At 26.9% G+C, this 18,187-nt stretch overlaps 1 protein-coding gene across 11 annotated transcripts in view; it reads right to left on the reverse strand.

Annotated features, from left to right (window-relative positions):
• The window catches only part of LOC119687015 (tubulin polyglutamylase TTLL4), a 38,269-nt gene extending 20,923 nt beyond the window's left edge, over positions 1 to 17,346 (reverse strand). For 7 of the 11 annotated variants that reach the window (XR_005253073.1, XR_005253071.1, XR_005253072.1 and 4 more), the window contains exons 1-11: positions 17,046 to 17,346; positions 12,345 to 13,000; positions 8,410 to 8,724; positions 5,189 to 5,796; positions 4,749 to 5,084; positions 4,360 to 4,686; positions 4,107 to 4,293; positions 3,874 to 4,044; positions 2,008 to 2,132; positions 1,476 to 1,915; positions 1,198 to 1,365 (exon numbers count right to left, since the gene is read on the reverse strand). Coding sequence is in view for 6 of the 11 variants with exons in the window: in XM_038101157.1 (XP_037957085.1) it covers positions 1,198 to 1,365; positions 1,476 to 1,915; positions 2,008 to 2,132; positions 3,874 to 4,044; positions 4,107 to 4,293; positions 4,360 to 4,686; positions 4,749 to 5,084; positions 5,189 to 5,796; positions 8,410 to 8,724; positions 12,345 to 12,946 (3,279 nt within the window). In the remaining 5 variants the exon portion in view is untranslated. Of the gene's footprint in view, positions 1 to 1,197; positions 1,366 to 1,475; positions 1,916 to 2,007; positions 2,133 to 3,873; positions 4,045 to 4,106; positions 4,294 to 4,359; positions 4,687 to 4,748; positions 5,085 to 5,188; positions 5,797 to 8,409; positions 8,725 to 8,781; positions 8,876 to 12,344; positions 13,024 to 17,045 lie in introns of those variants that run through there. The other 4 variants (XM_038101159.1, XM_038101161.1, XM_038101158.1 and 1 more) reach the window with 4 other exon arrangements.
• Positions 17,347 to 18,187: the final 841 nt, after the last annotated feature.

The raw sequence follows: 18,187 nt of genomic DNA on the forward strand, positions 1-18,187 counted from the left end.
AATCTCTCTTGTCATAAATAGATATTTTTACCATATCATGCATAAAATTATTTTCCAGGAAAAGGTAAATATGTGAAGCAATTTATTTTGTTACATCATAAAAAACTATCGACAAAGAAGGAAATTCTGCGCAAACCGTTTTTTTAAGTTAACCTTTTGCATTAGATCTACCTGTTTAAACAACTTTTGCATTGAAAATAATAGAAAATTAAACCTAATTTACGTACTTTGTTGTTGCAATTATTGCAAATCTCTACGCACATCCAACTTTCTTTACTTTTGCGCAGGCAACCAAACGCACACAAAATATATAAAATATTTCTTTGCAAAAATAGAATTATTTGAAATACTCTAAAAGTGATTGAAATACTCTAAAAGTGATTGAAATACTCTAAAATATTTGTTTATTTGATTTTAAAATTCAAAACAAACGATTATAGAGAACAAATCAACCCCCATTCCATTGAAACGAATGCGGCGGAAACGAATTCTATCGGACCGTTTCTGTTATTCGTTCGTATTCGCTTTAGAAATAATTTGTAAATATGGTACACATTTGAAAATAAAACGAATGACCGCAAAAACGAATGTTTTGATGCAGCACTTTAGTACATACATCTTGTGCTGCTTTCCATCACATTCATATTAAAATTTAATTGTTTACTTGATGCAGTAGCGATTAGCAGCTGTTTTTGATTTCACCACGAAAGAAATAGAACAAAACAGCTTGCTACCACGAATTACATATGATAAAACTTTTTTTGAAAGACTTTGTGCCAGAATAACTAAAATCGATCTTGCGGTGGATCTTACGCAAGAGTTTTAACGCTCTTTGCCAGAATTGCTCTGTGAGTTTAGATTAACTATATATTTTTCAAAGAACTCATAAATATTTAAATGATCTTGCCTAATATTATTGTGCCAACTACTAATAGAAAATTACCGTGGGGGATATTTGAATGATCTTGAGTAATGTCTATGTGGGAATTTACGTTCACACATTTATATTTTATTCACGTTTACTTTCAGAACCACATACTCTGTTAAAAAATGTACTCCTTTTACAATATGTGTTTTATATGTCCACATGTAAGGAATGGAAGTATGCCTCATATATTATGTCTTATATAAAATAATGTATTTTATATAAAAAGAAATGTTATACTTAATAAAAAAAAAGTTTAATAAAAAACTTACATCTTCTCTATCCTCAGTAGCTCTTCGGGTGAACACATTATGTTTGATTTTTTCTTCGCGTGATAAATAATTAATGTACATGCGTTTATCATAACAAATTGATGTCATTGGAAGCTCCATTTCGAGAGCAATCTCTTTCTGCTTGTCTGCGGAAAGCCTTGGTGGTACCTAATATTATAAGTTTATTAATATACAATTTTAATTATTTGATTTTTTTAATTATACAATTATTTCAAATTCTACTTTATATATTTTATACGATCAGTGACTTGACTTACATGAAATAGGGCTGTATTAAGCACACCTTGAACTAGTGGAGCCTTTACATGTGTATCTAATGGTAATTCTGAATGCAATGATGGAGAAATGTTGACCTCCAATAGCCATGGTACAAGTTCAGAGTCTAACAATACATCAAAACCAAATAATTCAAAACAACTATATTTTGACTCCACATTCATTTTATGGACGTTATTCATCGAATTTTCGGCAGATATAAGAGTACGCAAAACTAGACTGCGTAAAGCTTCCCAAAGAAAATCAGTACGTATGCCACGAGAAGCCAAATAAGACCACAAAGATTTTAGTGTCCACTTGTGTCCAACACAAGCGTTAAAATCATCGTTCCGAGAATAATTAGAAGAAAACTTATTAATACTGTAGTTGGTCAAATGCATACAGCGATCATTCAATGTATCCGATTTAACACTGTATTTGACTGCAAAAGTTGAATTAATATATTAAGTATTATTAATATTAATAATATTAAATAAAAAACTATTTGATTTTTAAAAGCAGTTAATTACTAACCTGCTGCGAAACGTGCTAATCCATTTTGATGCATATAAACACGAAGCGGATTGATTGATGTTACCAATACGTATAAACGCAAATCAAATTTATTCCCACTTATGAGCAAGGGCCGTTCAATGTACCTGAAAAATTAAATTATCAATTTAATTATTTTTAAAAGTAATTCAAATAGAGCAACTGATTTAGAAAAATAAAGTCAATAAATCATTATCATGGGCCTTTCATAGAACTAAAAATAAAGCAATAACGTATGGCTTTAAGGTTTTGGTACTACATATCCATAAATTTAAACCTACTAAATCTATCATATTATGGTCGTGTACGCGTTAGGCTAAGTTGCGTTCTAAATGAGGGAAATTCTTAGTTGTGCCGATAATGTAGTAATGTGTCGATACGTGTTGATAAATTGCTAAATGTGTGCAGTGCAAAAAATCTCAAAAAATCTCCCATTTGGTTTAGCATCAACTTAGCCTAACTCGCACACGTCCTAAATCTTTCATATTATGGTCGTGTACGCGTTAGGCTAAGTTGCGTTCTAAATGAGGGAAATTCTTAGTTGTGCCGATAATGTAGCGATGTATCGATACGTGTTGATAAATGGCTAAATGTGTGCAGTGCAAAAAATCCCTAAAAATCTCCCATTTGGTTTAGCATTAACTTAGCCTAACTCGCACACGTCCTATTATTAAGAGGCTAAATATACTCAAAAATTATAGAAAAGTTTTACTGTTAAATGTTTAAGGTTATAACTGAACATACTCACACTATGAGTTGGAAACTTTACTTTCATTTATCATAAATTTTTACCAATAACATATGTTTATTTATGAATATCTAGAGTATAGTTCAGTGTATTTGATCTTTTTTTCTAGCTTTGAAAAATGCCTCGTAAAACTGATCTCGCAGACTACCATGTTTGATCTACAAATGCCACGGAATAAAAAACTAATGAGATTCTGTATAAAATTCAGATAGAATTCAAACGGATATTATTAGTAACTCATAAATCTATAAATATAAAATAAGACTCGAACGTAAGAGAATGTTTCACATATTAAAAAAAACTATTAAAGCTCAATCTTTTATAGTTTTTAGATAATTAAAAATCGACATATATACACTCTGTTAAAGTAGACTGAAATTTTTACAACTGTTAAGGAAAATTTTAAATTAAGATAATACAGATAATATTGTATTGAAATTGTCATGTAAACAGTTATACTGTTTTTTATAACTATTTTAAATATATATACATTTTCTGGACGAAGAGGAGTTTGAAGTATATGAGGAATCCAAGAGTGCACTTTTAATCATAGAATCATATTTTATATTAACATCAGAAATCTAAAAAATTAGAATTTCGAATATGTAACTACTTATAACATAAAGTATATAAAGTGTATGAGAATTATAAATTCAAAAACTTCTGTACGTAAAAAAAAATACTGATTTATACAACTGTTTCAAATATATATACCATACATTTTCAGAACGAACATAAGTTTGTTGTGCAAGAGGAACCGAGGAATGCCCTATTATATATCATATTTTATATTAACATTAGAAATCTAAATAATTATAAATTAGAATATGTAAAGTTCTGTTAACGAAAAGTATATAAAGTGTATGAGAATTATAAATTTAAAAATTCTGTACGTAAAAAAAAACCAAAATCTTGAATTTTAATAATCTTTTATTATTATATGAAATAAAAAAAATTTGGGAAAAATTTTGTTCATTAAAAGATGATATATTTTCGATCTAATAATCTACTGAAAAATAAGTTCCTTTTAATACTTGACTTACAAGGGGCATACTCATTGTTACAAAAATTAGATTAAGAGCATATTTTTATTTACTCACTTTTGGACAATCAAAGCTTTACGTTTTGGTATCTGAGACCATTTATTAATAACGCGTATACCGGTACCACGGGCACTTGCTGGCGGTTTAATAATCCACTTTACATTTTTATTTGAGCATTTCATCCAATTCTTTCGCAACAGATTTATATCATGCGGTATTATAAATGTTCTAATAGGGTAAAAAAATAAATTTAATATACAACAAAATAAAAAAAAAAAATTTTTAATTACTTTGGCATAAAACCAAAATCCTTTTTTCCATGGCGTTGCATTTGTTTTTGAAGATTTTTCCAACATGAGTCTTTACGACCAATTTTGAAAGAACCAGGTAAATGATTAATTTTTTGATGAGGACGAACTGTCTTAAAACATGGGGATTTCATGTGTTTTCCCCAAACACCCATCCAATCATTTGTTTCTATAAAAATGTTACATATGTAAGGAAGAAAGAAAACGAATAGAAAATCATCGCATAGAAACTTACTCTTAAGCAGACGCATTCCACTATTATTTAGAATACTACGAACTACTTTGGGCATAACATTTGTAACACGCCATTTTAGAACTCGAAACAAATCGTACGGTATAGTTGGACCCTTACTTTTACTATTTGAAAATGATAGATACGGTGGCACATTTGGAAATAAGCTGGGCACAAGCAGAGAATCTGGATTATCAAGATCCTCTTCTGATTCAGAGGGTTTGATAAAAGTATGATGGGCTTGTTTATAGGTTTGTGATAATTTACATATATAAGTACGATATGCATCTTCCGAATCTGAACCGCTTTCTGTGTCGTCCAAAGCGGATACTAAAATATTTAATATAGTAAATATAGAAAATTTTATACTCATATTATGAACATTTATTTACAATTATCCATATCATCATCATCATCACTACCGTCCGTCTCAGGAGTATCACCATCGACATTTTTATCGCCAAGTGCGCCAGTGCGTTTTGTGTCAACGAGCTCAACTACTATATCACTCTTTTCATTAACGTAAGCTGTTTTAATTTGTTTCTTATACTGTTCAGAGGGACTGCAGGTTTGTTCTACAATTACAGCACTATCACGACCACCTCTAAGACGTGTACGTCTTGATTTATCTCCACGTGCTGTTAACGGAACACGAGATAAATTTGGACTTTGTCTGTTGTAGAGTAACACACGATGTGCTGGTGAATTTTTACGTACTGATGAGTTGCCTGTAATGAATATGGTTATATAAAAAAAATATATATATATATATTATTAATAAAAATATTAATACTAAAATTTGTAAATATTTTGAAACTAAAATCGTACTCACTTCTAACTTTAACAGCACCGGTTGATAGTTTTTCTAAACCTTTTTCTATATCAATCGTTTCGCTGGGTGGAGAAAACTTTTGTTCCGGTGAACAATTATTATTTTTTGAGTTTAATTTCAACTGGTCATGACTGCTAATAGTGTTCTTTATATTTTTATTTGCATTTTTATCCAAAACAGTACGGGAGCTCTTTTTGGACTTAGTGTTCATAGAAACATTGTTTGATTGATACTCATACCCTGCATCAATTTTTATATTGGTATTACTGATAGATTTGATAGATTTAGTTTCTTTTATTTCATCCATGCATTTTGGATATAAATCCGGGACATCATATTCATAGACATCATTATTATTACCTTTTTCCGTAAGTATCTGAGACTTACTGAAATTATGTTCAGATCCTTGGTTGTCATTCAATAACACATCATTTTCGTAGACATATGGTATATCTGTGAAATTTATTATTTCGTGGTTTTGTGCCGAACTCATTGTAGATGGTTCAATCAAAATATCCGTTGAGTTGTTGAAAGGTTCAGGCTGATTATGATAATGGCTAGCGTAGTATTGGTAATGCTGATCTAACTTATTTTCTGATGTAAGATTTCTGTTTTTAATAAATAAGAAAACATAAAATTCATCGATTGAAGATACTTTTCTTTTCAAACTTCAAATCAAAATTGATTTGATTTATTAAACATTTAAAGACACATTAACAATCAAAATACGGTGTGTTTAATGACAATAGTGAGAATAGTTTATTTTTGTAGCGAAGTTTTGTAATATATTTCAAAGCAAAATTTGGAGTATACCATGGGAGTATACCATTCATATATCATTAGTTCCTTAATAATTCCCTTTATTTAATATTATATATCATGTGGATGGTTTGTGTTCAAAAATATATAAATTTCAATATTTGTTCATAAAATCAAAAAATAAAGTTATATCGTACTCTCGATTCAATTAAAGTAACTGGCTACAGAAGCCAGAAATGTTCAAAACAAAGTAGAACTTCAGTGAGAGTGCTCATCCACTTTATCGAGCGACTGTAGCTAGTGGCTGTAGCTAGCGACTGTAGCTAGTGACTGTAGCTAGCGACAGTAGCTAGCTACAGTACCTAGCGACTGTAGCTAGCGACAGTAGCTAGCGACTGTAGCTAGCGACTGTAGCTAGCGACTGTAGCTAGTGACTGTAGCTAGTGACTGTAGCTAGCGACAGTAGTTAGCGACTGTAGCTAGTGACTGTAGCTAGCGACTGTATGCGTTTGTTAAAAAATAAATGTGTATGGAAAAATCTTGCCAGTGTAAACGGAGTGTATACAATTTTTGAAGATGTATTTCGAGCCACTAAAGAAAAAATTTCGTTATGAGCAATTAAAACTAACAAGAACTGATTATTCTTATCATAGACAAATATCAACAACAACAATAAATACTGTATCTATCCAATTAACCAAACTATAGCTTAATGCTCTTCGGTTTGTAGTTGTATGTATGTATGTATGTATATATGTTTGTATGTTGTAGGTATATATGTATCTATGTATGTGTTTATCTAAATATGTATGAATATTGTACGTATTTACTTATTTGCATATATATACAATGTATGTACATTTTTAATTGTGTATGTATAGTTTCCCAGTTAAATAAATACTTATTATCTCAAATATTTATATTAAGACTTAAGACCACGTATTAAACCAAAAGAATGCAACAATGGAACATAACCCCGTTTTAAATAGATCGATAACCCTTCCGCACCTAGTTGTTATAAGAAATACAATAGGACTTTGCCCTCTGTCTATTTCCTCATGGTTGAGACCGACATTAGTTGTAATATTTGGTTTATGAAATGTTGAAGAATTGTTTATATAACTATTTTGAATTGTTCGAAAAGTAATTTCATTTTTTCCCGGACAGAACGTTTTAATGTATTTTTGCACCCAATTTTAAATTTAAAACAATCCATTGATATTACATATTTTAAGAGCTAACACTCCGATAAAAAGGTTAGTTAGGTGAAAAGATTATTTTATTAAGGTCAGTAATTATTTCTCTTATCAAATATAAAAAGTCGAAAGCATCATTCTCAATAAATGTATTTTACTTTATTATCCAGACGGTTAAACTTCTGTTCAGGTAGATATATAGTGACAGAACCTCAAGGCCAATTTAAATTTAAGACAATCCATTGAGAATCCATCGAAAGCATCATTCTCAACAAATGTATTTTACTTTATTATCCAGACGGTTAAACTTCTGTTCAGGTAGATATATAGTGACAGAACCTCAAGACCCAGCAATTTTAAATTTAAGACAATCCATTGATATTATTTTATTAAGGACAATAATTTTTATTTTTCTTATCAAATATAAAAAGTCGAAAGCAGCCTTCTCAACAAATGTATTTTACTTTATTATCCAAACGGATACAATGTTGTTCAGGCAGATATATAACGACAGAACCTTAAGGCCTAAAGTGATTTACAAGATTTCATTTTAGCAATTTTGATGCCTAGAAAGCCAGTTAAGGAAGATATCTGATGCAATTTATTTAATAATAATTTTTGAATTTTAATATATTATTTCATCAACGAAATAAATTAAATATTTTATTGAAACCAAAGAGCCCAGAATTGCTCATTGAAAAAGATAATGCATTTAACTAGGGTAATGCATGATTTCTTACAAGTTCGATAGCTTGACAAAAGCATATACAGCTTGTCTGAGATAATTACTTTTAATTGTCCCTACAAATATTTGTAGGCTAAAATCTTTTCTTGAAATGAGAACATCAAAAACAACTAATATTATTTGTTTTTTTCAACAAAGATCGAAACGTGGATTCATGCTACTGCCAGAAGTATTGGTTAAGATATTTAATGAAAATATAGATTATATAATTCAATTATATATTTTTATATAATAAAAAAAAAAAAACCGCCTTACATTCTAATCAAAAAAAAAAAATCCGAAATTACTTTCCGGACCATTTAACAATTTGAAAGTGGTATATATTGTTATGTGTTCAGTATATATGGTTGTATATATCAGTGTAAATAATATTAATATTAATAATCTTATAAATAATTTTTATACTATATCAAGGCATATGACTTTCTCATAAGCAATTTATAAATATTTGTGTCAGCTGTTTGTAAGTAGAGTCTGATTAAGGCACAGAAAATATTATTTTAGTATATTATACTCGTAACCTGGATGATTCGTTTTTTGAAACAAGCGTCAGTGAAGAGTCCACCTTTTCGAGTTTTGAGTATTGAGATGCAAACTGTTTTTTGTTCTGTTGAATATTGCGCAAGATTTCTTGATTGTGCATAGGTATCTTTTCGTCGCGGGGTGTATTCTTTTCAACGGTACATCTAAAGGTTTTTATTTGAACTGCTTTCTTTTGGGAACTAGACAACATGCGGTTGGGCAGTATTAGCTGTGTTGGAGGGCCTAACATTGCTGCTTTCAGACTCATTGAGGGTAAAGGCGGTTGCCAAATCTCCTTTAACGGGACCACCGTCCTATTGATATTGTTTATTTATTAATCGGTATTGTTAATATTAACTGAATATTCTTACAAATTTTTGCTTTGTTATAAAATATATACAAGACTATGGTATATAAGAAACACTTGCAAATAATTATCACAATAAAATTTTGTAGTATTTTCTTCAAAATAAAAATAAAAGATATTAATAAAAAATATTTTATATGTTATTTGATTTTGGTTGTAGTGTCAAATTTATTGAAATTCAAAGCTGTCTAAGAGTTTGTGTAGTTTATTTTTAAATTAAATAGGTGTATGTGGAGCACAAAATATCTTAAAGCTGCTTTTAAAGGTCTAAAAACTATTTTTATTAGTTTTACACGTATTCAACTTATATATTGAAGGTGTTTTTGTATATATATGTATGAATGTATATGTATAGGTATATACATATATATATATATATATATATATATATATATATATATATATATATATATATATATGTATGATATACATATTTGTATATCATATATATTATGAGTCATTGTCTATTAAATATAATTGTCAATACGAATATTAAAATATTTTTTGCAGTGTAAGATACTGTTTGAAAGATACTGATTCCAATAAGAATAACTAAATTTTATAATTCATAAGATATAACTAAAAAAACTAAAATTAGAATATAATAGATAAAAGAATATATCTATATAGTAAAAAAAGTTACTAACTTTTTGTTTATATGTTATATATTAATAGCACGAAATTAGGTGATTTTTTAGCTTAATAAATAAACAAATTATACAAAATCCCATAAACAAGCCTGATTATTAACCGAGGCGTAGGTCATCAAAGACAAATATACTAGAATGGAACTTACCGCCATATAGATCTTAAGATCGATGGAATCAAAAAAATTCAAAATAGTTACACACATAATATATGTATATATTTATTAACACATTTTATTTATTGATATTATACACAATAAATATGTTTAAAAATACCAAAAGAACGCTATTCTTTGAAAAATATAAAATATATATATTTAAATATATGTATTGTTAACCCATGACTGCTAAGCCAAAGGCTTATATTTTACTACTACGTTTACTACCAGCTTTCATAATATTTTCGAAAGAGATATTAGATACATAGGCTTTTTTAAATTAGGTTTCCTTTCAGGAAAAAGCAGCTCGGTTAATATTAAAAATATTCCCTATATAGACTTTGTTTCTGCTCAATATAATTATAAATGTAAATACACAGTATATATAAATATATAATATATAAATTTATATATAAAGTGTGTATTTACATTTATATAAATAAATAAATAAATATATATATATGGTAAATATGTAAATATAGAAATACAAATATAAATATAAATATAAATATAAATATAAATATAAATATAAATATAAATATAAATATAAATATAAATACAAATATAAATATAAATATAAATATAAAAAGATGTAAGTACAGTAAAATATAATATAAATATAATATGCATGTATGTATATAATATATATACGAGAATAAAAATAAAATGTAAGAAAAATAAGATTCAATATTAATATAACATAAATATAATATATATAAATAATAAAAATATATGTGAGTAAATACAAATGTAAATGTAAATAGAATAAAAATAAAATGTAAGTATAACAAAATATAATATAAATATATTAATAATACAATGTATATATAAAATATAAATTACTTGATATGTAAATGCAACATAAATATAAAATAAATTCAATATATGTATAACACAAAAATAATATAAATATAATATAAATACAATATAAAAATAATATAAAAATAATATAAATATATTAAAAATGTAATATAAATATAAAATATAAATATATAACTTGAAATATAATAATACAAATATATTAAAAATATAATGTAAGTACAATATACACATTACTTGAAATATAACATCAATATAATATAAATATAACATATATATATAATATAAACACAAAATGGACATTAGGAAAGTACAATATAAATATAATATAAATAGAACGAAAAAATAATATAAATATAATTTAAATATAATGCGAATATAATATATATATAACTTAAACATAATTTCTATTTAATATAAATATAACATCACCAATATAAATTTAATATAAGTATAACATAAATATAATGTTAATATAATATAAATAGAATAAAAATTTAATGTAAGCATAATAATATATATTATAAATATATTATTAATATAAAATTAATATTAATACATTAAAAATTTAATGCAAATATAAATTATATATATATAATTTCAAATATATAATATAAGTATAATATAAATATAACATACATATAATATAAAATTAATATAAATATAAATGTATAAATAATATAATATATAAATATGTATTAAATATAATATATATAATGTTAATAACATAAAAAATATATAACATAAATAATTTCAATTATTTATATAATATAAATTATATGCATAATATAAATATAAATGAATATAATAAAAAATAAATATAATAAATAAATATATATAATAAATAAATAAATATATATAATAAATAAATAAATATAGTAAATAAACAAATATACATAATATAAATAACATATATACTATAAATAATTTATATTATAAATATAATATAAATATAATCCATCATTTATACAACATAAATAATATTAATTACAAAAATAATGTGAATAATAATAATAATATAAATTGTGAACATAATATAAAAATATAAAAAAATATAATAAATAAGTAAAAATAATATAAATAGTATAAGTAATAAAATTGTATAATATATACATAAATATAAATAATAGAAATACGAGTATATATAATGTCAATATCATAGATATATTACAAATATTACAATATAATTAATGTGCATAATACAAATATAAATATAAATATAAATATAAATATAAATATAAATATAAATATAAATATAAATATAAATATAAATATAAATATAAATATAAATATAAATATAAATATAAATATAAATATTTATTTAATAATATTATACTTAATAATTATTATTATTATATACTTAATAATATTTAAAATTGAGCAAAAATCATTAACAAAAACCTGAAAATAAATAAAGTTTTCAGAAAAACTATCACAGGTTTTTAAAATATTCTAAATTTAAACGCAGTTAGCTATATTTTTCGAACCTATTTTGGGACAAATACAAAATTTAAAAAATATTTAATTTACTATAAGTTGGTATACATTGCAGCTATTCGAAGAAACCATTTTTGACCGAATTGACAGTCATAACTAAGTCTCAAAACTGACTTAAGTATGAATCAAGTCAACAAAGTTAATAGCTTAAGTCAGTATTGCGCCTTAAATCACAGTTGTAGAATCGATCCTGCGACTTTTTTTCAAGCTCTTAAAGTTTTTTTCATATAAATATTTCTTCGATATGCTTTGTTCTTAAACATCTTGTATAAATAAAATTATAATATCTAGTAATAGTATATGTATTATATTAACAGTATAAGCATAATCTAATATATATAGTACATATATATAATTATTATAATATAGTTTATATACAAAAAAATAAAAAGCGAACAACAAAAAGCATATAAAAGCAGATAAAGAAATAATGATTGAACTGTAACCTTCTGATGTCCGTGGATGAATAATTTCTGGGAAATGAATAAGCTGTAGGTGATGTCGGAATAGGCATTTCCAACTGTTGTTCCTGATTATCATGCACCGTACTATTGCGTTTGGATTGACTTTGAACATTATATTTGTGGACAAAAGGCGGTGGGCTGTATTTTGTTGATGAGTTTTGAACTGGCTTAACACGCTGTTGCTCACCATAACTATGCTTAAAGTAGTTAGCACCTTGAAAACGATAAGCACTAAAATTATCGTCATAATCTTCAACTCTTTTTTGATAAGCTTGACGTATTGTTTTGTTGTTGTATTTAAAGTTATGATTGTTAGCGGCAGTTTGATAGCTGGCTGCTCTTAGACTAAGCGATGGTCTTGCTGGTTCATTAATCGGACTAGTTGGCTCCGATGTTGTCATATATTTTCTGTTCATATAGTTAAGACTCTCCAAACAGCGTTGGTAGCTTATTGCTCCTGGATGCGGAATAATTGGACGACGTTCAAATTGATTGTAGGTATTGTTATTGTTGTTTTTCACATTATCTCTAAAATCACCATGCTTATAGTTACTGTTATTGTTTATGTATGGGTTAAAATCCATAATGCCTGAGAAATGGTAAAACAGTATTTCTCACTTTGGAAAACTTAATATTTGCTGCAAATTATGATAAAAGCACTCTTAAATATAAAATGATTATTAATAGGCGGAATTTTCAAAGTAAAAATGCTTACAATTAATTTATGAAATACAAAGTTATATATATCACATAAACACTTCAGTTTGAAAATGAGAAATAATTCTATGAACACATAATTTATGATATTGATACCAATTAAAAACAAAAAAAAAACTTTATTGCATAAAAAATTAAACCACAGATATGCAATTGGCAAAAAAATTAAATGCTAAATAATAAAAAATTAAAGGAAATAACTATGAATTGATATAAAAAACTATGTCTCGAGAAATCTAGTTTTATACGCATTTTTTCTTTTTCTTTTGAAGGACTCTATAACTCTTTTTGATCCAAGTACTGCACTGAGTACTGGTTTTGTTTATTCACCACAAAAGCTATTAAGCAAAATTCGGGGAATTGTGAATTTAATACACTCATTGGTCATACATAAGACACAGATTAATTCAATCTGCGTTAAATCCGCATTTTCCTAGATATGACTCTAAAAAACACTTTTCGTAAAAGCAAACATCCAAACAAATCCAAAGAAGATCAACAAAATTATTTAGAAAATTTTGTTTTTTCACTTATAGAAAAACCATATTTAATTGTCTCACTAAAATCGAATATAACGTTTACACTCAGACTTATCAAATATCTTAAGCGTATTTTCATGAATTTGTATGAAAAATCGACACATATTCCTATATTATTCCTATTATTATTGTTAGGGGATATGCCAATGCGACAATCGGGTATATTATGTCCCGTTCTGGGCTTAGAGTAGGTCTTTAAGCCCTGTTGCGTCAATAAAAAGTAGTATAGAACCTACTTTACAGAGTTTTATTCCCTCTTCCTAGCAGTCATCCTAAGACATTCCAAGATTTTTATTAGAAGAAGACAAAAACCTTCAAATTTTTATAAATTTCTATCATTGTACTGATTGGTCAGCGGTGCTATCCTGTAAGAATCTTTAAGCCATCTTTGCTCGATAATAGTACAATATTTACATATTTTAGCAACAGGAGTGTGACTTTTTATCTATTGAATCAACAGTTTTTTAAAAGGTTTATAAATGTTTTAATATCAAATTCTAATTATATAAATTTATATATCGGTGAAAACAACAAAATAATTTTGTAACTTTAGGATCTTCAAATAATATCTAGTTTTTTTTTAGTATATAATTAGCATTAAAAAATAATCTAATAAAAACATATTTCAATATAAATGCAAAAGTATATAGAAATTACAGTCTTTATAGCATTTATAGTCTGGAACATATGGGAGAGTTGGTTCATTAAATTCTTTAAAAACAGATTTACTGTTTTAAAATACGGATCGAAAAATTTATTTGAAGCCTAGATATGTTGTACAATAGTAGCAGCCTGATTCCGATATAAATAAAGCTGTCTTAAATCTATTATAGTAATTGAAACCCGGTTTTTGCTAGGGGAGAGAACGCATACTAAAATTGGAACAATACAGAGACTAATAACTGAAACCCTAATTATTGCAGAATTAGAAAGATGGTTTGAGCTTTTGTACAATAGAGTTCCGCACTTATAAAGTTATTAAACTGTTAAACCGGACATCGCATGATTTTTAACGTCGAAAGATACTTGACGAAAGATACTTGATTCTTAATTGATATATATGTATATAATCTCTCCCACTCACTCTCTTTCTCTCTTAGTATGGAATTAAGATAGACGTAAGAACACCATTCTGTATAGTTTGTTTGGAACCGTAGAACAAGAACAATCTTTTATATTTTCTATGTTTCTCGCATATATATCATTAACAAGTTTTTCATATATGAAGGAGTAACCTTCCAATCATTCTTTATTGAACAACCGGATAAATCATGCACCACATCTCAGAGATCAAACCTCAAAGCACTCTTAGTATACTTTGAGTTTCGTCTCCTGTTCAACATATATATATCAGCAAGCTTTAAAGTTTGATCTCTGAGATGTGGTGCGTGATTTGTCCGGTTGTTCAATAAAGAATGTACCCTCCAAGGGTTACTGCTCCATATATGAAAAACTTATTACGTTCAATAAAGAGATATTTTGAGCAATAGTAAATCACAAAAAAAAAAATTTATTTCTTATTAATTAATTTAATTTTTGACTGAGCAAAAATCATAATAGTGATTATTATTATTATTTGGATTGTATATCTCAGTGGAATCCACATAATTCCATCATAATTAATGGCATCAGAGAATTTATGCTCTGTTAAAGTGTAGTCCATGTTCTACACGTTTTTAACTGCTATATTTTATTGTTTTCTATAAATTGTTCAGTGTTTCCCTTCCTATTGCACATTGTACTTTAAAAAAGTACATCACATTTCTGTATTTTAAAGATAGAAGATATGTTACTCTATGTTACTCAAAATATACATGTTCCTAGATTAATAAATTATGTGACTTCTTCTCTATAAAAATGTATGTACAGTCAAACTTCTATAACTCGAACTTCTATAACTCAAATTTTCTGTAACTCAAACCAAAAACAGTGCATCAAGGCTTTAGAGAGCAAATTACTTAATATTCTGCTTCTATAATTCGAACTTCTATAACTCGAATTTCTCTATATCTCGAACAAAAATTTTGTTCCCTGCCGATAGAAATATGGGAAAGTGCATTCTAGAAGTCGAATTTTTATTTTAAGAATGAATCTATTTTAGTGTTAGGGGAAGTCCCTTTTTCCAAACCGAATAGTTAATTTTTTCTCTCTTATGTTGTTTGTTTGTGCAAATGTCAAAATAAATAAAATAACTTGCAATGCTACTCGTAACGATTATATGAATTATTGACAATGAAATTTATTTATCAAGCTTTCCTACAGATGACGATATTATTGAGCACTAAAGCTCTAAATAACTGAATCCTAAACTGAATTCTAAGCGCAACGGAAAGTGATGATGAGGGTTCGGTGGATGTCATTGTTTATCAGCCTTCCAAGAATGAAGTAGAAGACTCATTCAAAATTCCGAACTTATATTTGCAAACGAATGATACTAGAACTGAGATTACTATAAGATTATGAATAAAGCCAAATCTCTTTTTACTGAAAATAAGAAAAAAACTAAAGTCCCAAACCTTAATTTCTGAATATTTTACTTCACTATAACTTCTATACTTTATTTGATTGCAAATAAATAAATATATTAAAATGTGATTCTAGTTTATTCCAAAATTAAAATAAAATAAAAAAATTCTCTAACACGAAGTCTCCATAAGTCGAACCTTTTCTTTGCAAAATTGGACTTCGAGTTATGGACGTTTCACTGTATATTAACCATTACAAATTTTTCCATTGATTATAATTTAGAACCCTATCCTTCTATAATTTGGATCGAGTTATATTCCACTTCTGAAACAATCACTTCTGAAATATTGTATATTGTATTACAATACGTTATAAAGTTTAAAGAAATTAAAAATAAGCAATGACTCAACAGATGTAACAGTAAATTGTATATTAGTTATAGTAAAAGCACTATATTTTTTATATAATATTAATATAATATATTTAAATATTTGAAGTGGTATAAGTAGACTTTCAGGAATGACAATTTTGAGATCTATTGGTTTATTTCATAAGTTAACAAGTAAATAGTTTTGGAACAAGGATTGTTAAACTTAACCCAGTTATCGTTAGCTTTGATGAATACACGCACTGACCTCACTAACCCAAATACTAAATGAAGGTGACGGTTTTCGAAACTGGGTCAGTAGGGAAACGAGGTCCGTACGTTTTGCTATCAAAGTTGCAAAAATTAAATACAAACAAAACTGACAATGACATTGAAATGAAAATGAAATTGAGATTGCAAAATTGAAAATTGAAAATAGAAAATTGAAAATGTAAAATAAAATTAACAAATTATATGGAAATGAGATGGATTTAACAATTATTTTCAATTCAATGAGCCCAAAGAAATCGTTGGACTCACTCAATACAGCATCCATCCCTAAATGTATGCGTAAATAAATCTGCTTGTACTCACCTCTTCTTGTACCAAAACAAATTGCTTCTTGAGCGAAAAAAAAATAGACTTGAGAAACAAAAATCAAGCGTGCAAATGGTAAACTTTTGATGAAAAACTTCAATAATTCGTACTAAATTAATTTTACTAATAATTTTAAAGACTTCACAAAAAAAACTAATAAACACAAACTTTGGAACGTGCCTTCTTGCTTGGTTTTCAGAACCTTTTCACAATGTATACATATATTTATTTAAATTTAATTTACACAAATAGGAAGACAGAATTTCTTGACTTTAACACACAATAGAAAACCATATTTTTGAAAACTAAAACAAGTAAAATATTTAATGAAAATGTGAATTTTTTTAGAACACTAGATTGAAAAACATAGTATCGAAATGTTAAAATGTCCACTCAGTCCATCCGCTGTTGAAACAAAAAAAAACAGCTCACACAGCACATGCGATAAATACTTCAAAACTAATTTGGGACATACGATACGATACGATATCGCCACACTTGCTGTGTGACAAGCAACTGTCAAATGAAACATATGTTCTTGCAACCGATGGTCTTCCCAATATCAGAAAATATGAAAATTCGAGATTCACTTTTTTATAGCAAATTCACACTGTTTAATTTATGTAGTTTTGCTCATTATAGCCACTAATGAGGATAATTTACCACACAAAATGCTTTCATATAAATGAGCTCATTATCAATAAATAAGCTAATAGTACATTCACACTGTCTCATTTAGACGGTTTTGCTCATTATAATCACTAATGAGGTGATTAACCATACAAAGACTTTCATATAAATGAGCTCATTTACAATAAATAAAAAATATCGAATGCAATACTTTAAAATAAAATTCCCACAAGAGAAATGACCAAAATTTATATGTCATATATTCAAAATATAAAATATAAACAAACAATATCTGAGCTGTAAACAAACGCACTGAAAAAGTAAGCATATAATAAGGACGTGTGCGAGTTAGGCTAAGTTGATGCTAAACCAAATGGGAGATTTTTTGGGATTATTTGTACTGCACACATTTTGCCATTTATCAACACGTATCGACACATCAATACATTATCGACACAACTTAGAATTTCCCTCAATTAGAACGCAACTTAGCCTAACTCGCACACGTC

The sequence above is a fragment of the Teleopsis dalmanni genome, chromosome X (genome assembly GCF_002237135.1).
Source record: "Teleopsis dalmanni isolate 2A chromosome X, ASM223713v2, whole genome shotgun sequence".
NCBI classification, from domain to species: domain Eukaryota; kingdom Metazoa; phylum Arthropoda; class Insecta; order Diptera; family Diopsidae; genus Teleopsis; species Teleopsis dalmanni.